This window comes from Lacerta agilis, chromosome 5 (genome assembly GCF_009819535.1).
Source record: "Lacerta agilis isolate rLacAgi1 chromosome 5, rLacAgi1.pri, whole genome shotgun sequence".
Lineage (NCBI taxonomy): Eukaryota > Metazoa > Chordata > Lepidosauria > Squamata > Lacertidae > Lacerta > Lacerta agilis.
In genome coordinates, this window is record NC_046316.1 from 14176549 (window position 1) to 14199265 (window position 22717).

The window sequence follows — 22717 nt, forward strand, 5'->3', positions numbered from 1 at the left end:
CAGTCATTTAACCACCTTTCCCAGCAAAAGGTCATCCACTTAAGAGTAAAGGCATTATTAAAAAATGGGGATAGCAATAGTCTTTGAAAGTCAAAGCAAGGTGTTGTAAGATGTGAGGGGGCGGGGACAGGAGAGGGTGAAGAGATGAAAGAAGATGAAGAGAAGAAGAGTTTGGATTTGATATCCCGCTTTATCACTACCCTAAGGAGTCTCCAAGCGGCTAACAATCTCCTTTTCCTTCCTCCCCCACAACAAACACTCTGTGAGATGAGTGGGGCTGAGAGACTTCAGAGAAGTGTGACTAGCCCAAGGTCACCCAGCAGCTGCATGTGGAGGAGCAGGGAAGCGAACCCGGTTCACCAGATTACAAATCCACTGCTCTTAGCCACTACACCACACACTACACCACTGGGAAAGGGAGCTCCTTTTTAAGAAAGGTCAAGAGACATGCAACAAATGGGAGAACGAAACATTTGGAATGCCACAAAGTTGCTGTTGTTGTTGTTGTTGTTGTTGTTGTTGTTGTTGTTGTTATTTTTAAAACAAACCATTGGCAAGTAGCTATGATGAGGAGCCATATGCAAATTCTTAAAGAGTCAGACCCTATCTTATGCACGCAGTAGAACAAATGATTTTTATTGATCTGAGCCAATGATGCATATAGGCCCTTTGAGCTGAAATCTTCAGAGGGGCCAATTCACAGACCACTTACATTCCGTTGCAAGCAACCATTAAATTAGCTCTGCAACTTTAAAATGAAATTGGGAAAAGTCAGTGGAGAATGGAAAACTGTGGCAGAATTATATGCATAGTTTTGTTTTCTACTCTCTTTCATATTGTTTGCATTTTTTTAAAAAAAAATGTAACACTTTGTTTCAGTTGGGAACAGGCTTACATGTTGGCATAGTGGGTTATGTTATACAATGTGGCTTAGTTGTGGTGATTTTGAGTCACCTTCTGGCTTATTAGTCCTCGAAGAGAAAATGGAGGGAGCTGATGTGGTCTTTTACTGTTCTCCTTCAGAGTCCAGAGCCACAGACTGCAGATGTTTTTTGCTGGGACATCCCCTCTCCACTAACCAGCTCTGCAGTCTTCCTTTTTAAGAAATCTGGAGGTGACTTAAGCTCTTCTTGGCCCTAGATCAGGCATGTCCAAAGTCTTTTTCGGGGGCCTAATCTGGCCCGCCGGTCTGTTCAATCCGGCCCCTGTGGCAGTTTTTTTCCTGGGATAAAATCCTTTTTAAAAAAAAACCTCAACAATTTCAATCCTAAAAAAAGGTTAACAGCTTTGGTTGGCCTTAACGGCCCTTCACTTCATCAAATCTGGCCCTCTTTGAAAAAAGTTTGGACACCACTGTCCCAGACCACAGGTAGGCAAACTAAGCCCGGGGGCTGGATCCAGCCCAATCACCTTCTAAATCCGGCCCACGGGAATCAGCGCGTTTTTTACATGAGTAGAATGTGTGCTTTTATTTAAAATGCATCTCTGGGTTATTTGTGGGGCATAGGAATTCATTAATTTCTTTTTTCAAAATATAGTCCGCCCCCCACAAGGTCTGAGGGACAGAGGACCAGCCCCCTGCTGAAAAAGTTTGCTGACCCCTATCCTAGATTATGCTCATCTATGGGGAACTCTGGGGTGAACATTGGTCTCTCCATTTGTTAATATTTTGCTCAGTAACACCTTTCCCCCGCCCACCAATTTTTTTTTGTAACTAATACAAAATGTAGCTATTAATGTATTGTTGTAGCTCACAATTTAACCAATCAGGAAATGGAAAGATTCAGAAATGTTTAATTTGAAAAGGAGATGGAAAGAATTATGGAAGCTGTCTTATTCCTATCGGATGGCAGTGCTTCTGTTTAGCTACAGGCATGGTCAATCAGTAGACATTAATAAAAGATTATAACTTGGTCAGCTAGTATTTGGGAAGAAACATTTCACTGAGCCTTATGTTTTAATAAACATAAACTGCAGAGGAGTGCAGCCGCTCTTGTGTTGATATAATTATTCATACTTGCTTTAGAAAGTGTGAAGTTTGAGTAGATCATATGTGTTAATAACGCATTGCTATGATAAAGCTCATTTCAGTGCTTTATTAGATCAAGTTAAATATGTATTAAAATATTGCAAGGGCATATCAAACTGAGTATATTGTTTTAGCTTTTTTTGAAGACAGATGAATACAGTGGCCATTAAGTTTTAATTATCTCTTATCTGCTGCTACCATGGCAATAAACATTACAAAAACTGTATAGCAAGATTTGATATCATCCATTATTTGCCAAGGCTACTGTTGATTAGCAAGTCCACAAGGACCGAAGCACATATATTTCTGAATCCCCATCACCAATCATCTTAATATAATTTCTGTATTGTTTTAATACTGTTGTGTTTTATTTTATGAACTTAGGAAGTTAAAAAAAAAAAGTCTTCCTGTGCAGAAGTATAAGATTTTCAGTGTTCTCTTTATATTGTTTTTTTAAAGAAAGAGATAAGTTAAAGCCATTGTTTATTTCCATGAATTTGACAATGTTCAATGAGGGGTGTGTGTGTGTGTGTGTGTGTGTGTGTGTAGTGACTTGCACTTGAATTTATTTGACCAGCCTATATTTACAAAGAATTTGGTTGAGACAGTGTGGTCTTCAGAGAGCCACATATGCACTGCAGCTAGGTAGCTTCTGTGTCTGGTAACAAAGAATGAGGAGGTCAAAACCATCTCAGCGGGCCTAAGTCAGGTCAGTCTGAGGCAATGGTTGGAAGTAAAACTTGGTGCTGCTGGCGAAGGGGGAAGGGTGGCGGCAAACAGGGAGTCCTGTTCAAAAAGTCAGCTTTTTCAAAAGCTTCAGTCACTTTCTTACCTACAGGCAACCTCTGCTGATCCCAAGTCATTAATCGAACTGGAGAGCCGTCTTGACCCTGGCTCCTTTTCTTTGAAGTGTGATGTCCTCTGCTGCATGAGGAAATAATTTGCTGCCTGATTCAATGAGCCATCAGTAGAGCCAGCAGACCCAATGACATGTGAGAATATTAACCTCCTACCTTGAAGAGCTGTGAATCTTGAGAGGCAGTCTATAATTCACCCAGCACTCCTGAGCCTTACCTCTCCGTCTTTGTCTCTCTCTCCTCTCCTTGCTTTCTCTCTCTCAAACACACACAAACGCACACACATAAGGAGGAGCAGGGCTTTGCAATCAGTGTTCTTTTAAATTTTCTTCAATAGAGGGAGCCTTCCCTGGTTTTCCAAGCAGTGAGTTAATTTCCTTTGGTGGTTATGCACAAAATTTATGCTGAAAAGCAGAATAGGAATGGACTACACATCTTATTTGATTTGTTAAAGGGTGTGTGTGTGTGTGTGTGTGTGTGTGCGTGTGTAAGCTTTTAAACATCACAGACATTATTCACCTAACATTGTGCTTGGAAGAAATATCCATGGAATTTGGAGGGAAGCATAAAGATATATAGAGATATAGATATAAATATAGATATGAAAAACTTATGAAATCTTTCCAAGTGGAGGATTCTGTTGAGGCTCCAAAGAGCACATTGTAGGCTTGTTGTTTTAGACTGCCTCTACAGTGCTCATAACATTGTTGAAAAACAAAAACAATACCTTATAATTTAAATTAAGAGTTGTAAAATGTCACAACGAGACTATAGCATTCAGTAGGGTGAGGTTGTAGAATGGACCGCACCATCTCAAGATGCAAATGCAAATGGATAAAACTTGGTTACATTTGGGGGGAAATAGATTATAAGCACATATAAAAGATGGGCTTTAAGGAGGTAATTGGAGGAAGTATGAGTGGTAAAGGTAAGGAGGGGCAAATGATTTGGAGACAAAGGATGTTGTCAAGAAGGAAGTGGACAACCATAAAAGGCTGGTTAAAGATGGTCATAGCAGTGCCAGGTTACAGGCAGCATGGGGCTGAATTGCTCATTTAAACCAAATGGCTGAATCTTCAGTTGCAGGTGTCTAATAATCTCTGCTGCAGTATTGATCAAATGTGCACAATGTCAACAAATATATCAAGAAATAGCAGTAGAAATTAAACATCCAGTCCCTTCCTTGCCCTGTTCATCTGGGATGGGTGCTGAAGTAACACTGTGGGCAGCAAGGAGTGGGGAGGGGGGGGCAGAATAGGACCAATGGCTGGCTTTACCAGCCTTGTGTATCCTGTGTCAGTGAGAGGTAGATTCAAGTGAGCTATAGAAGTCCAGGAGCCCACCTCCTCAGTTGAAGGAGCTCTGCACTCACTCTCCTTTAGGAACAATGCAGGGCTCTTTGAGAGGGAGTGAGATGTTTTCCCTTTAACCCACTGTAGAGTAGATGTGTTTTGTTTTGTTTTGTGTTGGCCTGTTCTGCAGTGTTCCTAGAGTGTCTCTAGTACCACACAGATGTGATGGATGTATTTAGTCATTAGGGAGGATTTTCTTTTAGGTTGGAGGGTAAAGAGGGCTTCCCTAGACCTGCCTTTTGGAACTATTTGGGTTGGAGGGTATGGGAACAGGGGCGAGAAGCCCCTTTAATAATAATAATAATAATAATAATAATAATAATAATAATAGCAATAATAATAATAATAGTAATAATAATAATAGTAATAATAATAGTAATAATAATAATAGTAATATTTCCATTGGGAGTTAGTGCTGGCCCATTGCACACTGTTTTATAGATAGCATATAGCTTGATCAGCTCAGTTCTGTCTCCTTGTGCCCTCATTTCCTACTCTGGGTACAAGAGAACACGCACAAATTCCTGTTTTAAAACTGCCCAGCCACTTTTTAAAGCCAAATACCTTCTGTGCAGCCATACGTAGTGTATATCAGCACAGTGAGACAATAATATGGAATGTAAAGCCATAAACATATAGCTCCTGACCTCCTCCTCTCTCATAAACACAACATGAGTCATGTCCTGTTGCCCCAGAAATCAACATCCCCACATGTTCTTACTAGGGACAACCTCTGTATAAATGAACTTTTATTTTTTTATTCTTTCAAAGAATAGCGAAGAGATATTGTAGGTTTTTCAACAGAAACTTGTCACAGAACACATTAAAAAGAAAATTAAAAGTATAAATTAGCCGATAAATATAGCAGTAGAAATTATATATATAATCCAGGGTCTTTTAGGATCACTGAGGATCAAATGCTTGCCTGAACAGGGTTTTTATCTGCCCTTCTTCACATGCCAAGAAGACAATCCTCCAGGTGATCTGGCCACCAGAACATCTCCTTTCCACTGGCTATCCAAAAATGGCTCTCTGGTGGCAGTTCCTACATTGCCACGATACTGCAAGAATCACCTTGGGCACCATGTAGGAGAGCTCCCCGTAGAACTCCTTCCAATGTTAGCATTAGTCCTCAGAAAAATCTGTTAATGCTGGTGAGTGTTGGAAGATCTGGCATGGGTAGGCAAACTAAGGTCCGCGGGCCGGATCTGGCCCAATCGCCTTCTAAATCCGGCCTATGGTCAGTCCAGGAATCAGCGTGTTTTTACATGAGTAGCATGTGTCCTTTTATTTAAAATGCGTCTCTGGGTTATTTGTGGGGCATAGCAATTTGTTCAGCCCCCCCCCCAAATATAGTCTGGCCCCCCACAAGGTCTGAGGGACAGTGGACCGGCCCCTTGCTGAAAAAGTTTGCTGACCCCTGATCTATGGCATGGGCTCCTGCGTTATGGCGTTATGGCCCAGGCTTCTCTCTGTTACCCTGCTGGCACTTTAAAGGTTCCCTCATTACTCGGAGCCAGACTGAAGATGTTTGGTGTGCCGCACACTTGGAGCCAGAGCTCAGCTCACCCAGATGAACTCTGTAGGATTCTAGCCAGAGACTAGAGAAGAAAATGTAACTTTAAATGGGAGGGTTGTTCCTGGCTAAGGACAGTAAAATACCTTGCTACTTTGAAGCGACTGATTCCCCCCGCCCCCCATGGAAGTCATCCAGCTTAGGAGAATTTATGTGAAACTTTGAAATACTTCAGCTTGAAATCCAAGGGCAGCAAAATGGTAATATCCTTTCCTTGAAACATTTCCATATCATTCCAGAATGCGGATGGCTCTCGTAAGGCGTATGTGGGTCGAGGGATAGCGTGAGTCTTAATTGCAATGCATTTTACTCTAATAAGGTTGCCTTCAAGTTGTGAAGTCATCAGCTGTGAACGACGAGAAAGCGATTCAAATGCAACTACTTTTACTCCTTTTCCCACCATGCGTGAGTCCATCTGTTATCCGTTTGCACCTCTGGTAGCCGGTCACAAAGGCTGGTTTTCTGCTGGCCTCTCTCCACTTCATCTTTTTTATTAAGTTTATTAAAACTAGTCAGATTATACTTTTCTTATGGTGGAGGCTCCACTTGGTCCATTCATTATAGTTTCTTATCTTGGCAGGCAATCTCAATTGAAAGGCAGCTAGTCCATTATGCACATATGAAGCCCATCACTCCTCCAGCGATAGCCAATTCATCAAACATTTATCTTTTGCCCTCTGAGCAGTGCGTCAATTTGCTTGTCACTCCCCAGCCTTGGTTGTTGTGGAAGATGGGAGAAAAATTACTTTCTCTCTCCCCGCCCCCCGCCACCATCCCTTTCTCACTACACTAGAAGAGTGTGCTATATACTGCCTAGCTCGCTCCATTCTCCTAGTTTTCTTTTCAAAGGGGTGGGGACTGTTTACACTCTAATGCTCAAATTATAATTCAGAATGCTGCTGCTAAAGGTATAAGCCACTACTATGCTGTTAACACTTCTCTTGGTTTGAATGTAATTGAACCGTCATGCAGGTTCGCTGCATCCCCAAATGTAACTGCTAACACAGGGGTCGGCAACCTAAGGCACATGGGCCACAAGCGGCCCATGGGGGTTGTTTAACTGGCCCACGAGCTGCTCGCTCGGTGAGTCCCTGCGCGCTGTGCTAAACCAGCGCGGCACGGGGACTCGTTTCTGTGGCGCCAGAAATCACATTTGCGCAGGCGCCGGAAATCGCGGGCGCATGTGCTCATGCGTGTGCGATCTGGCCCACGGAGGGATCTGCGCTGGAGTGAACTGGCCCAGGCGAGGTAAACCTTGCTGACCCCTGTGCTAATATCTGAACATACAAAGGAGGGGTAGTTTGACCCCCACCTTTGAACTGGAAGTCCTCACGTTGTTGTTCTTTTGGCTTATTATGGACCAGTGAAACCAGATGCCTTCATCTGCACCAGCTGTAATGAAACATGCCTCTCTCCTATTGGTCTCTACAGCCACATCAGGCACTGTAACTATCCAATGGTTTGACATTACCCCCCCCCCCATGGCACACTCTTCCATTGTCTCTCAAGACAGATGGATGCCAGCAAATGATAATATTATTTGTACCTTGCCCCCTTCCTCCGATAAGATCTAGGTAGTGCATCTAAATCCCTATCCGTGTGACATGTGGCAAGGGTCCAAATAGTGGGGCTGTCTCCAACGTAATGTGGCTTCCCTGCCCCCCCTGACATCTATGCATTTATTCTCTCGGTTTGAACCATTGTGCAGATTTAGCGCATCCCTAGGTTTTACTGCTAGCACCTGGAAATCCAAAAGAGAGCTGCTTAAGCCTTTGGGAGGAAGGATGGGATAAATTTGATTAATGGTGGTGATGCTGACAATAATAATAATAATAATAATACCTGTGCAAGCAGACTTTGTTCCAGCTTCTATGGATGGAGGGCTACATGCATAGAGTGTGCATATGCTTCTCCTCTCCAGATGTGGAACTACATGATACTGAGGGCAGGACCAGCTGCTATGACAACAGAAATCACCTGGACACCCAGGAGGAAAAACTGGGTCTTGGATCGCAACTAGACATATGGCCTTTTTTTTTGTAAGGGAAGAGTAAATCCTCATCCAGAATTAAGAGTTTGAAGATCTTATAAGTTTATATTCCTTTATGTACCATATTATTTTGTCAATAAGACGCCCCCATGTATAAGACACCTACAAATTAAGAAAACATCCCTCAGCACTACCAGTATATAAAATGAGCCCCAATTTTAAATCTAATTTTTTGGTCAAAAAAACAAAAAACAAAAAAAACACCTAGTCTTATACACGGAAAAATATGGTAGTCTAGAAATTAAAATACTCATATTGCCATGCATTACAGCTGAATGCTTGACTAAATCTTCCTAGTCTATTTGGAAATTATAATCTAGGCTTTTTCTGATGAGCTTGTTGGCAAAGAGAAAATGGCTGATGCTGACCAGCAAAGCCCAAACAAGTAAGGAAGTAGTCGCGCTTTGGCTGTTTGGATATCTGAATCTGTGCTGTGTGTATAGCAGGGATTGGGCATAATTCAGGCATATACAAACTATTCCTAAACTCTGAGTTAAGTACTTTTGGAGTCCCTAAAGCAATTTAGAACTTTGATAGAGGAAGCTGACTGAAATTTGGTTTTAAATAAACATGGCTGGATACCAGAATAACATGGTAGTTTATTCTCACTTCTGGTGGGAGTGTCAGAGGATATAGGAGTACTGGGCACAAGGAATTCACCTTATTACAAAGCAAATAATTGTGTCTCTCCATGACCTCTGCTAAATTTGTTTATTGATCAGGATGTAGAATTGGTAAGGCTTTTATTTTTAGCAAGGAATTGGCCACCCGTTTACATTTAGCAGCTGAAAGAATCACAGCCAGGGCACTGGATAGATTCTGATGTGAATCTAGAATCCTGGTGCCAAACATTATGGTGGACAACACTGCTAGAAAAACATGCCCCCAAAATAAAAATACGGAGAGACCAACGTACATGATGCTATTTGGGTGGTGTGTGGTGGGACGTATGATTTCATTAATGTGAGGTAGTGTGGCAGCTTTGTCTGTTGCTTATGTGTGGCTATGGATCCAATGATACAGGACTAGATTGTGATTCTGCTTTGGTCCTCACCTTACTGAAAGTTCAGCAAAGAGAACATTGGAAAGAGAGAAAGTGTTATGAGTGAAATAATGTCCCCTGCTGATGAATTGGTTTGATTGCACTCAGCTTATGACTGATGTTTTATGTTAGACAAATTGTATTTTTCTTATTTTCTTATATTTGCATATTTGTTTTTTAAAGTTCTATTCTTATTGTGCAGAATTCTGGAGGGTTTTTTTTTTCTTAACGAGCATGGCTTGTTAAACCCTAGTTACAGGTAGGTAGCTGTGTTGGTCTGCCGTAGTAGAAACAAAATTAAAAAATTCCTTCCAGTAGCACCTTAGAGACCAACTAAGTTTGTTATTGGTATGAGCTTTCTTGTGCAGGCACACTTTTTCAGATAGTTAAACCCTGTGATGCATCCTGGCTCTATTGGCTTGGATTGTCATCCTTTGTTGGGAATTGTTGAATCTTACATTGGAAAATATAGCTTAAGCCTGTTTTGGGGTCAAAGCCAGTTCCACCATTATAAGCATGATTAATTTCCTAAATTTTGGGCACCATGTCCATTAGATGATGATAAATGTTGTGCTATTTATGTGAAAATTATTTCATGCAATCATTCTGATGAGTGTGTGTGTTTATTTTCTTGTCATGAAATCTAGTCATGTGAACTTGCTCAGACTGGTAAGATGGCAGAGCTTGTTTTGGAAACTGTTTTGATAAATTAGATAGAAGTGTGGACAATATTTCATTGTGTAACAGCACCATCTTTAATTTATGGTAAGAGCTATTTGTTGTCAATAAAGAGCAAGTCGATTTCAAGGCATGTCCCATCTCTAGTTTATCTATAGTTACCAGGAGGAAATGTCTCTGTGTGTGTAAGGGGGCGGGGAGTGTCATTTGGAATGAGTGAGATATATTAAGGGGAGCATAATGTGTTCTGTTTCCAATCAACACACAAGTGTATATTAGTTGCATAATGAGGAAGTCTATACAAATCTCTTGGTTTGTGTTCCTTCATTGTTGAAACAATACTGCTGCTGTTTCCTTTTTCTTTCCGATTTAGTGCATAGTTCAAGATTACAAGTAGGCAAAAACTGCTTTTTAAAAATTTCATTGTAACCAAATCCTTTCCAAATGTTCTTCATCAGACCAGATGACTGGCATACAGAAAAGCTAGTAGAAAAGCTAGTTAGTTACCCTGCATATTCAAAGCAACAATTGCCACTGAAAATACCCCTTTGTGCTGAAAAACGAAACCCTTTCCCTCCAAATTATGCACGAATTATAGGATGCAGATAAACTGGGGAAAGCACTACAGATTTAATCGAAGGGCTTAAATTGGGGAAAATGTTCCCAGAGAACTTTGTGTTCCAAAGGCTTATTTTACTGTCTTGCATACATAGCTTCTAAGTCATCAGGAAGGAGTGAGTTCGTTTGCCTGCTCAGCACACTGTTTTTGTAAGCTAATGAGGGCAAAGCGTGAGCCATAGGCAATGATGCTGTGATATTAGCTGTGACAGGGAGCTTGATCATAATTATCTTAACGAGGATAGGGTTAATTACAGTGGAAACTTAAAGTTCTTTCTGTTGGAATCAGGCAGAGCTGAATGCGTTGTGATGTTTTGTCATTTTGATGTGACTTTGGAAATTGCGTTGGAAATCTCTTGGCAACGATTGCTCTCCTCCGGGAGTGGGAGTGTGAGGCCTGCGATGAGGTAACCGAGGTGGTACCTGTAGGTGAGATAATGGGCAGCTTTCATGTCATTAGAGCAGGGACAGATCAACCTGCAGTGCACTTGAGTGATGCTTATTAGCCTTCTAAACCAACTAGGGAGGACGGCTACCTGCCACTACCCCTTAAGCCCTTGGTGGTGTTCATGGTACTGAGCCTGTGCCTTGTTGCTTTTAATTCACAAAGACAGATAGAAGGTTCTTTGCTACAAACTAAGAGAGCTTACAGGCTTTCCTTGCTGCTCTTTGAGTTTTGCAGAGTTTTAATAAAAGGGATATTCCAAGAGAAGAAGCAGCCTATTCCTAATATCTAGTAAAAACAGCGATGCTAATCCCTTCTGCTTGAATAGCACTTCTCGGTTGAAGCTCCTAAAGTACTCCACAGACACAACTTTACAATCTGCTGGGTGCAGTGCTATAGGCAGCTTGATCTCTATTCAGTAACTGGGAAACTGAGGTCCGTGGAAACTTTATGCATTACCAAGGATATCTCAGGACAGTCCTGAAAACTGGATGCTTCTGACCTAGCAATGATAACGAGCCATTATTCACTTCTTCCTCGCACTCCACACCCACACATTGGAGATCAGAACTGAGGGTGGCAGACAGTGTAATAAAAAAGACTGTTGTAGCACTAATATTAGGGTCACACTACATATTACATTTGGGATGTGGGTGATGCTGTGTCTAAACCACTGAGCCTTGGGCTTGCTGATCAAAAGGTCGGCGGTTTGAATCCCTGTGACGGGTTCAGCTCCCATTGCTCGGTCCCAGCTCCTGCCAACCTAGCAGTTTGAAAGCATGCCAAAAAGTGCAAGTAGATTAATAGGTACCGCTCCAGCGGGAAGGTAAATGACGTTTCTGTGTGCTGCTCTGGTGTCGGTGTTTTGCTGTGCCAGAAGTGGTGTAGTCATGCTGGCCACATGACCCAGAGAAACTGTCTGTGGAGCAGACAAACGCCTGCTCCCTTGGCCTGTAAAGTGAGATGAGCTCTGCAACCCAGAGTCGTTTGTGACTGGACTTAACTGTCAGGGGTCCTTTACCTTTACTTTACATATTACATGCAACATGGGGCAAGGGCTGTAGCTCAGCAGCAGAGCATGTCTCACATGCAGAAATGTTCCAGGTTCAGTACTTGGCTTTTCCAGACAGGATTGGGAACGTCCCATGCCCGAAACACTAGAGAACCACAACCAACGAGGGTAGACAATACTGAGTTATATGGACCACTGGTCTGGCTCAGTGTAAGGTGGCTTCCTAAGCAGCTCAGGTCTCTAAATATTTATGCTTGAACAGACAATTTTGGGAAGGGTGACTGGGATCAGAGAGGCATGAAGGTAGGTGAGAATGGAGCAGGGTTATTATTACACTCCTTATTCTCACTTGTAGCCTCTCCACCCCTGCCATGTGCTCTGAAAAATGGAGCTGATTAAATGGTGAAGGCGGGCAGTGCACAAAAGCTTCCATGAAAACTGCAGGAATGAATGAACACTAAAGCAAAAGAAAAGAAGCTATGTTGGATATGGACTGGACACCATGTGCACAATACCCCTGCTGATGACATGGAAAGGAGAATAAGCAAGCAAGACCTTGTGTAACTATAGACAGATCCAAGTAACTGCTGGTATGCATATTATTGAAGGGGAGGGTAGCCATTGCTCCTTCACTCCAGCATGCCTTGCTGCAGCCTGAGATCGCTTTGCACCAAGGGAAGGTGTTACCTAGTTAAGTCTGCATATAGTACATTCTCTGCTCCATCTTGAGACTGTTAGGAAACTGCAGGCTGTGGCTTTTTATTCTCTCCTACAACATCCCCTTGCAAACTCAAAAGTTTGCTTGCTACTCTCTGGCTTTGCGTTTGCCCTAATAAGAGGTATGGTGCTTCTGTGTAGTGTGATTCCTTAAAACAAAAGGAAAGAAAAAATTCCCTGTGAGAGTGACTAATGATATTACATGGCAAAAATGATCAAGCCCTAGCCAGGTGTGGAGGAGGGTTTTGCACACAATCTTCTCTGTTCCTGCCTAAAGCTTAGGCGGGCATTGTGCCCTAGCCTCTGTTTTGGAAATAAAGGGGTTACCTCAATAGGCCGCTCTCTATCTCTCTCGCTCCTTTGTCCCACTTCATGGCATGTCATTTTGTTTTATGCCTCCCCTCCAGCAGTTTTGGATGTGTGCTTTATTCTTCTTGCCAGTTGCCAACCATTTGCAGATTCTCATGATAAGGGTATTATATTTGCATAACACAACTCATGAACAATGTGCATTTCGAGGCTGACACAGACCAGAGCCCCAGCAATGCATACTCACAAAGGGCCTATTAGCGTCCCATAAGGCTCTGTGGTGTTGACAGGGTGGTGGCCTTTTTTGAACTCCCTTTGGCAAGCGGAAAGACTTTTTTTTTTTCCTTTTTAAAGCAATAAACTGAAGATTGGACATAATCCACTACTAACTATTTATACGGAGAGAGCATTTAAATGGGCACTGCCAGTTAGGCTTTATTATGAACCTAAAGTTAACAATCATAGCCACACAATCTGTTTATTGCTTCTTCTCCTGTGTGGCTTACAGAAGAGCGTGAGGTCAGGATCATTTAGAGCAGCAGTTTCTCCTGCCCCATGGACCATTTGGAAAGTTTTGAGGGACTTAACATTTGGGGAAGGGTGTTTTTTTTTGGGGGGGGGTGCCATGACACTGGAGCACAAACAGATTCATTTCCCCCCACAATCTGATGTGGCAACATTCGGTTATGTGCATTCCATTGCTTTTTATTTCCTTTCAGAACAGATTGGCAGGGGCGCCAGAAATTGCTGCTTAATGTATGTTCCAGCAAAACCAGTAGAATGTATAGCACCCAACTCCCTTTTTGTCTGAGCACATTGCGCCCACTTACAACCTTTTCCAGTTTTTCGAGCAGGCTGGTATGGGTTCTATGAGGGCCACTCCAGCTCCTTTCTCACTCAGCAGATGAGCTCAGTATTAAAAAAATAAAAAAGGCTGATAAATGTATTCAGAATGTGCCTACTACATGCAGCAACCAGTGGAAACAGGTGCACTTGCATTGTTTGGGCTGCCTGAAACAATGGCCAGGCTGTGCTCAGGTGAGGAGCAAATGGAGATGGGGGTCTGTGGCCAAAGGGAACAACCCATGAAATGTTACCAAACATGTGACAAACACCCCCACCCCTCAAATGCAGTAGTGAGCTTCTGTACCAGCAGTTACGGCAGATATATAACAGATTGTTCGATATTATTAGATTTTTCTATGCTAGAGGGAAATCTGGGTTAAATGGGGCAGAAGTATGGTGACGATGTAATGTGGGTGGTGCAAAAAAATAAAATAAAAACGTGTGTGCGAATAGCTCCGATTCCACAATAAACTGGAAGCACCCTTTGTAATTCACATCAGTTTTGAACCTCCAGAGTAGAGGACTACTGAGAAGCATGGAGTTTCTCTTGTTATTTATAGTTAACACTGTGGTGTCCTTGAACCGTAGCATGAAGGTCACATGTTTTTTTCCCCCTACAGAGAACTTTTCATTCCATTCTTTTATTAAGGGGCTATAAGTTTCGGATAAGACAATTTCATCTAACCTACCCCTGCCAAGTTTAAATTTTTGAATTGGGTGGATAAATATTTGTTAATTTCCCCCACAGCATGCCTGTTATGTGCCTGCAATAAAGCATATCTCCTGCAGTCCTTGAAGAAGGATGTTAAAGAGGGAGGGAATAATTCCCTTTAGTATAAATGTCATTGGACAGTGAATAAATAGTGTAGACTTGCATCTCCCTTATTCATCACATTTTATAAAATAGTGGGGAGATAAAGTGATGATCCTCACCACTGGTAGGCATACTAGCTCAGCTGTCAAGTCATGCAACCTCAGCATATCTCTAGGTGTCTGGTAGGTGAATGAGCTGTGAATGTGTGTGTCTTTGTGTATGCTCCATATACCATGCCCATCTTAGGTGATTAATGTGAAGATTCCCCCACCCATTTCTGTAAGAACTTGCAAAGCTATGAAATTAAGAGTTAAAACTGAAACAGTGGCCCAGCAAAGTGACAAAGCCAGACTTTTTAATTCCTTCCTCCTAGCTTTCCTAATTGGCTGCCAAATTTCTACAAATGTCTATGTGTTTACAACCCAAAGAGCTGTGCTTCCATGCTGAAAAGATTTTGCTTGTTACTTTTAAATCTCAGTGTTTTGTGCATGTCTGTATGTTTTGTGGGCTGGCATTGCGGGAGGTGGGGGGGGGACATCATTGTAAAAAATAATAATTTTTGCTGTTTCTGGGTGATTCAGGGCACACTAGCATTTTATCTTTTGTGCTTTAAAAAAAAAAAAATTCCGCAACCACCACAACGAAAAACTCTAGACAGAGAAAATTCTGTGGTTAATAAAATAAAAATCACGAAAGGAAAAGGAAAAACTTACCATCATACCCCCCCCCCCGCAGTTTTATATATAGGGTAGCTGCTGAGAACAATTCTTGAAGTTGTATTTATTATTGTTAGTGGGGTATGATATTTCATGGCAGAAATGATGGATGACAACTTAAATTTGTGTCCAGGGAATGAAGGTGAACTGTGACAGAGTTATTTATCTTGGGAATGGAGGTTAGGGTCAGGCGAGGCTGGGTGCCTGAAGGCACAAGACATTGACAAATTCATCCTGCAGGCCTCATATCTGAAGCCTTTTGTTTTGGATCCTGGCTACTCACTAAGTGACCCCCATCCTTCATTCTGCCAGCCTGCGAAGAAGGATGTGTTGCTGTACCGACACTCCCCTTGCCACTAATTCTTGTCATTCAGTCTCCTGACAGGACTAAAGCAAAACTCTTCCCGCTCCTTGAAAGGGAAGGTTAAAATATTTATTTCAGCTCATAATGGCCTCCCTGATTTACTGGAGTATCATTTTTCCTGTTGCCTTTGTCGTTGCAGGTCACTGGAAGGACTGGAGACATTTAGCGGCTTGGAAGAGCTGATCTTGGACAACAATCTCCTCCGGAATGACCTCCGGTTACCCAGGTTACCACACCTCCATACCCTGATGCTGAACAAGAACCAAATATCCTTCCAAAAGAGAGGGTGGGGAGGGAGGGGGAGAAAGGCCCTGCCAAATGTCGAATAATCCTTATGTGTCAGCCAAATTAAAGTATGTAAAATGTCGCTCGTTTGCAGACAAAGCGTCCTCTCCCTTTCTCTTGTCACTCAGAATACTTCAAAGTAATTTATTACAGGTCATTCATAAACGAAATGCCTCGCTATATCTTCCTGTTGCTCCGTTTTTTAGTGCGAGCCCTAAGTTTATGGCTCTGAAGGAATCTTTGTCAATAGATTGAGAGGTGGAAATAGCAGCCAGTTTTGCGCTTCTTAACAGAACCCAGCCTGCTTGGGTTCTGTGGCAGGCTGACCTCTAGTGGAATAGTGTGTGCAGTGAAACAAGATTAAAACATTAGGTTGGCTTTTTTTTACATGTACGTAGAATGCTTCTTCAAGAAAATATACATCTTGTTTAATTTGGCAGCAGCAATCACTTGACGGGAGCCGATAGGGCCATGTTAGCCATTAGGCTAGAAAGGGTCAAGAATAGCTTCCCACCCTTTGCTGTTTTGTGAATAACACTGATTGCCTGAGTGTAGCAGTGTGGTTGTTACTTCCTGTGCTGGGCTCTTTTAAAACACTGAGCCACTCTGAGAGTGGCAGCTGTTCCCTTATCACACAAACAGCATTGTTGCTCAGGATTATTGGAAATGCTGGCAGTCTGCACTGCAGGACAGGCAGCAGCAAAGCCATGCAATGTTGCACTCTGAGACTGAGCTGAAAATATCAGTTCAGTTTTAGCTTAATTTTCATTGTTTCCAAAAGATCTTTTTTTCTGTGTTTTGTCCAACTCCGGGATGCAAAGAGGGTGTGGGCAAAGATGCATGTTAGCAGCTCTCTTTTCAGCCAAGTCTAATACTTTGCCCAAGTAATCAGCCACCATACCCAGGAAGCCTGGACATTTTGTAGGCTTTAAAAGGATGGGCTTGGAAGCCTTTTAGTGGCCTGTCGCTAGTAAGGATTGATTGGCAAATTTTTAAGCAGAGAATGACTTTCCTTAGGCAAGTCAAAGGTCTTAATGACAATTAAGCTCCTGTAAATTAATCAAGTATTTTACACATACACTCTCATGTAGCCTTCACAAACATGTTACTTGCCAGATGTTTTGGACTGCAACTCCCATCAGCCTCTCTGTTGGCTGGAACTGATGGGAGTTGCTGGGCAAAGCATGTGGAGAGCACCAGGTTGGTGAAGCTGCTCTGGTGGTGCTGATTTGTCAACATACTCATAATAGTAAGTACAATACAAAGTAATCATTTAGAGCAGCAGAGTGTTCAAAACACTCCTACAACACCCCGTAAGATACTGCTATTCCAGTTTTAAAGATGATGAAACGAGGGATAGCAAATTAATGGCTACGGCAATATTTGAACTAGGGGGTCCCAATCTCACATTTGAAGCCACTACAGTACACTCACTAAAGAACACGGGGGTCCAGAATAGAGAAAACGTGTACACAAACAGGGCTCCATCTTTCTATGCCATACGCAAAATGGCACTTGAGGTTTCCGCACTGATTGCAATGCGGCTGGCAGCAAGTGTTTAGAGGAATGTTCCCCACAATCCTCTGTGGTGGCGCAAGTGATCCTGGGATGATGCATTCATAATTCAGAAATTAGTCCAGAAACAGCAGCCAAGAGACTTGGCACGCCCTATTTCCAATATGTTGAGTGTCCCATAAGAAATGAACTATGGGTTAGGTGGCTAAAGGTGGTTAATTGTGGGAAAAGTACTTAGTTTCCGGGCTCAATTCAAAGGGCTGGTTATGACCTATAAAACTTTATGTGGCTCAGGACCTCAAGGACTGCCTCTTACCTACATGCACTGACCTGGACCATGTGACCATTATCTGAGGCACTATTTCACACAGGAGTTTTGGAGGGTAGCAACACAAGAATGGGCCCGGGGGGGGGTGAGCCTTTTGGGCTTGCCGATCAGAAGGTCAGCAGTTTGAATCCCCATGACGGGGTGAGCTCCCATTGTTCAGTCCCAGCTCCTGCCAACCTAGCAGTTCGAAAGCACGTCAAAGTGCAAGTAGATAAATAGGTACTGTTCCAGCGGGAAGGTAAACGGCGTTCCCGTGCACTGCTCTGGTTCGCCAGAAGTGGCTTAATCATGCTGGCCATATGAGCTGGAAGCTGTACGCTGGCTCCCTCGGGTGGTAAAGCGAGATGAGCGCCACAACCCCAGAGTCGTTCGCGACTGGACTTAACTGTGAGGGATCCTTTACCTTTACCTTTTAAAAATTTGAATGGTGGCATTGTGGCCTCTTTTATTTTGGTAGGACCTATGTTTTATCTGTATAGCTGTGCTTTTAAGTTTTTGTTGTTGTTTTGTTTTAATGTCTTCAACATCACCAGCACTCTTGCGACTGGCTCCCTCTTTCTCCCCATAGTCTGTCTTCACACCCTCTAAGCACCAATTTGCTCTTGTATTAGTGGGTATGAATTGAGAAGCAGCAGAGGGAAGAGGTGACCACTTAACCCTTTCCCCATGGACTGTTTGCCCAATAAAGATCATCCTCCCCACTCTGCTTTTCTCCCTGTGGTTGAAAAGATGTGGGCCAGCATCTTTTCCCCTCTTAGTGGACTGAACAACTATCTTGGGAAGGCCAATAGTTGACAGAAGAATGGGTCATGGGGGGTAGGATTAAGTCTAATGCTGTTCTGACTAAATCTGGAGCACTGTGGCTGAATTAAAATGGAAAAAACTGAGCTGTTCGTATGCTTCATTCATCCTGCTTCTTGTGTCGTTTTGCCCAGTATCTGAAAAATGGAGGTGGGGGTGGAATCCGACCACAAGCATTATGCTGTATATGATAAGTCTCCCATTTGCTTGCTGGCTGCTGCAAATAAGATGCAAATTGGAGTGCATGTAGCGAAGGGAAGGTCTTAAAGGGCAAAAGTTCTGTTTCTATCCTGTGGTGATACCTTGCCCTTCAGTTATTGAGGTGAAGAAATGGGGTACATTCCATCTGCAAGAGATAACAAAGATAACAGGAAAACATAAATCAATGCTGGGGACAAGCAACATAAAAGAACCGAGCATTTAAGATAGCCACATAATAATTGTTGCACGCAACTCCAGGCATGGAATAGTAAAAGAGTGAATTGTTCGTTTAAACCAGTAATTTGTTCCATTGTTTATTTATTGATACATGCAGTTTATAGGCTGCCCTTTAGCTGAAGTTCTTTGGGCAGCTTACAGGCATTAAAACAAGCAAAATTATAATAAAGTAATAAAATAAATCTAATGCGGGATCACCATAAACTAAAAAGAATCAGTTTAAAAGAGAAAACAGGGGAAATGAGAATTTGCAGCACTAAATCAATTAGAACAGAGGGCAGAGAAACAAAGAGTAAGAAGCAGAGCTGCTTTTGTGTGCCCTTCACCTTTTGCCAATTGGCATTAGGTATTAGCACACCTTGCCTCCTCATGATGCTGATCCCCATTTGTGACCTTTCACAGTGTGAAAGAGCCAGTGTGGTGTAGTGGTTAAGAGTGGTAGACTCATAATCTGGGGAACCGGGTTCGCGTCTCCGCTCCTCCACATGCAGCTGCTGGGTGACCTTGGGCTAGTCACACTTCTTTGAAGTCTCTCAGCCCCACTCACCTCACAGAGTGTTTGTTGTGGGGGAGGAAGGGAAAGGAGAATGTTAGCCACTTTGAGACTCCTTCGGGTAGTGAAAAGCGGGATATCAAATCCAAACTCTTCTCCTTCTTCTTCTTCTGGGATTTCTCAGGCTACTTTTATGCCATTTTTTTTTTACCTGACATGTTACTACTGCTATTCATGTCATGTGCACCAGCAGTGTGGTAATGTTTGGGTGGGAACGGCTTTGAGCCTGCACAACCCATTTGGCATACTTTCCCAACACCTTTCTTCCATGCCCTCTCTTTGATTTTTATGGTGGATCTGTGGGAACCAATATTTCCTTATTTTCACTTGCCTTCCAAATCCTAGATGCAAAGCGGGGCTCTTAAGGAACTGAACAAGGAGTGCCAAAGAACTGGGGTTTATGTTTCTTCTTAAAGGGTCTGGGGGCAGGCTTTGAAGTCTTTAAGTTAGCACACAAGTTAGCACACATAACACAGTACCAGATTTAGGAAGGTTCTCAAGCCTTTGGAAACTGTGCACTAGACACACTTGTCAAATATGTACATTTTGATACAAAAGTCCAAACTCTGGAAAAGTTCAGCTCTGGCTGCAGAAATTCTTGTGGTACTTCTTTCTTTCTTTCTTTCTTTCTTTCTTTCTTTCTTTCTTTCTTTCTTTCTTTCTTTCTTTCTTGAGCAACCTAGAACTAGACTACAAATGCTTTATAGCCTGTTTTGGGAGTTGTGTGTATGTTTGTAGTGGATGTATTAAATCAACTTCAGTGTAAGATATCCAAGATTTCATGTGGTCACTCTGCCACTTTAATGGCAGGTTTTACTGTTTCCTTCCACTCTGAAGTTGTGTGTGTTATAAACTGTGGAGCGGTAATGCCAGTGTGTTCCTGGTAACATCTGATCAAGCATTTATGCCTATGCACCAATTAATGTCGCAGTGCCACCAAAAGCACTTTTATTCTTTCTGGTGCATTTGGGCTGCTGTCATTTAACTCCATTTTAAATCTCATTTTTCCTAGGGACTGTAATACATTTAGTGATGAATGTACTGTGAAAGTAACTGCTGCTTGTTGCCATGTTGGAAAAGTTTCATGGCTTTAGCAATCACTAACCATTTCCCCATCCGACATCCATCATTTTGTCAAAGTTTTTAATGTGTTGCAGAGAGTCATCTAGAAAAGAAGAAAAGAGGAGGAAAAAAAATAATGAAGGAGGGGGACCCAAGACCTTTCATTTTATGCCAAAAAAATGACTTGGATATAGTCCCCTTTATGCTAGCAACAATTAATGTTACATTTCCCCGCATATAATATGGGTTTTGTGTGTGTGTGTGTGTGTGTGTGTGTGTGTGTGTGTAAATGGAGTTATTTAACAGTCTACCTTTTGTTACTGAATCCTTAACCCATAATCTTGAGTACATAACAGAACTGGAAAGCCTGCTGGATCATCTGGTTGAAGTAGTGCCTTCCTTGGAGTACCTGAGTTTGCTTGGAAATACAGCATGTCCAAATGAACTGGTCTGCAAAGACAAGGATGAGGGAGACTATCAGAGGTACAGGTTAGTATCTTGGATTATATATGCATATGTAAAATATTTAGTACTGTATTCAGCTAACCTCTGCTCACTGAAATTAATGAATCTAGATTGTCACAGTCATTTACAGTAAACCTACAGCTTGTGCACATTCAGCTTTACATGCGTGGCAAAACAAAAAATAAAAAGAGGGTGGAGTTTCAGGAAAAATGACAGCAGTAATCCCACCCACCGTTGAACCCAGTGGGTTTTGTTTATACACAATTTTGGCTTTAGGCGCAATCCATGGAACGTAACCCCCATGTAAGTTATGGGCCTGCTGTCCTTTGTTGGGTCTACTCTGAGTAAAAGTTAGTTGACTACAACCTTCAGCCAACTTTAAATGGCTGCTGAAGTAAAAATTAAGAACTGTGTATAGGACCTAATGTAATCTAAGGGCAATGTGTGAAAAGGTTACAGAATCATCTTCTCCCTGCCTCTATTCCATGGGTAGGCAAACTAAGGCCCAGAGGCTGGATCTGGCCCAATCGCCTTCTAAATCCGGCCCACGGACATTCCAGGAATCAGCATGTTTTTACATGAGTAGAATGTGTCCTTTTATTTAAAATGCATCTCTGGGTTATTTGTGGGGCATAGGAATTCGTTCATTCCCCCCCCCCCCCAAAAAAAAATAGTCCGGCCCCCCACAAGGTCTGAGAGACAATGGACTAGCACCCTGCTGAAACAGTTTGCTGACCCCTGATCTATTCACTACAGAGGCCCTTTTATGAGGCAAGGTGAGGTGGCTAGTTGAAGTTTGTGGGAGCGATTTTGGGTCACCAGGCCTCTTGAAGCCGAGAGCATGGGAGCCATGGAGTAAAATCTGGTGGGATATGGACAGAGCCTTGTTGTGCCTAGTGGGAGTGGAAGATGCTACCTGGTGTGTCAGGATAGAGGGACTTCAGGGATAGAGTATGAAGGACCTAGGTGGGGGGACTGAGTAGCAAAACCTCTGAAGCCATAATTTAGTCCTTTCCATGGAGGTGTTGGTGAGGAAGCTTAAGCCTCTGAAATCTCAGGTCACCACACTGAGACCCAGGAAAATCCAAGCTAATAATGATGGCAGAATGGGACCTAGACAGATCTGAGCCAGCTGTACAATCCACTGAAAAGTTCTCTGGCACAGATGTCATTGAAAAAGATTCAGTGATATGAATATTTTGCCGCATACAGGACCTATGCACATATACCCAGTAAATTGCAGCAGTTGTGTATATAGACCTGATATGGAATTGCATGTTCCTATAATCGGTGAGTTCTTGTCATCCCTATTGTGTTACAAGCCTGCCAGCAAGCCCATACATTTCTATAGGTGATCAAATGGGGGCCACCCAAGCATCAGCAAACAGCTGTTTAATTTTGATCTGGTAACATCTACGGCAACTTAACCAGATCATGGAATTATGTGTTTCCCCACTCCACATAATTGGCTGTCATTGCCAAGGAAACACACAACACTATAACTGCAGTACCCCAGAAAGTGGTCCCAGACCTCAGGGGCTCTCAGAACTTCATTTCAAAGACAGGCATGTTAATTCAGTGTTATTCAAAGACATGTTAATTCAGTGTTAACATGTATTTCTTGCAACAGGTGGTGTAAGATGCAAGGTAGTGTTTCATGATGCAGTCACTGAGTGATGAGCCTTGTATTTTAGATAGGATGACAAATTTCAAGCAAACCGCATGGCATTTTCTACATAAGCATTCCACATAACCATGTTGCTCTCAAGTTAAACCTACCTACCTATTTCCAGCCTACCAGACAAGCATTCTGAAATGATGTGTGAGCAAACATTGACTGTACAG

General features: G+C 42.5%; 1 protein-coding gene across 2 annotated transcripts in view; it reads left to right on the top strand.

Moving 5' to 3' along the window:
- Positions 1 to 22717, top strand: part of LRMDA (leucine rich melanocyte differentiation associated) — a 734571-nt gene that overhangs the window by 378036 nt on the left and 333818 nt on the right. For both annotated transcript variants that reach the window (XM_033148675.1, XM_033148676.1), the window contains exons 3-4: positions 15565 to 15691; positions 20757 to 20896. In XM_033148675.1, the coding sequence (XP_033004566.1) occupies positions 15565 to 15691; positions 20757 to 20896 (267 nt within the window). The remainder of the gene's footprint in view (positions 1 to 15564; positions 15692 to 20756; positions 20897 to 22717) is intronic.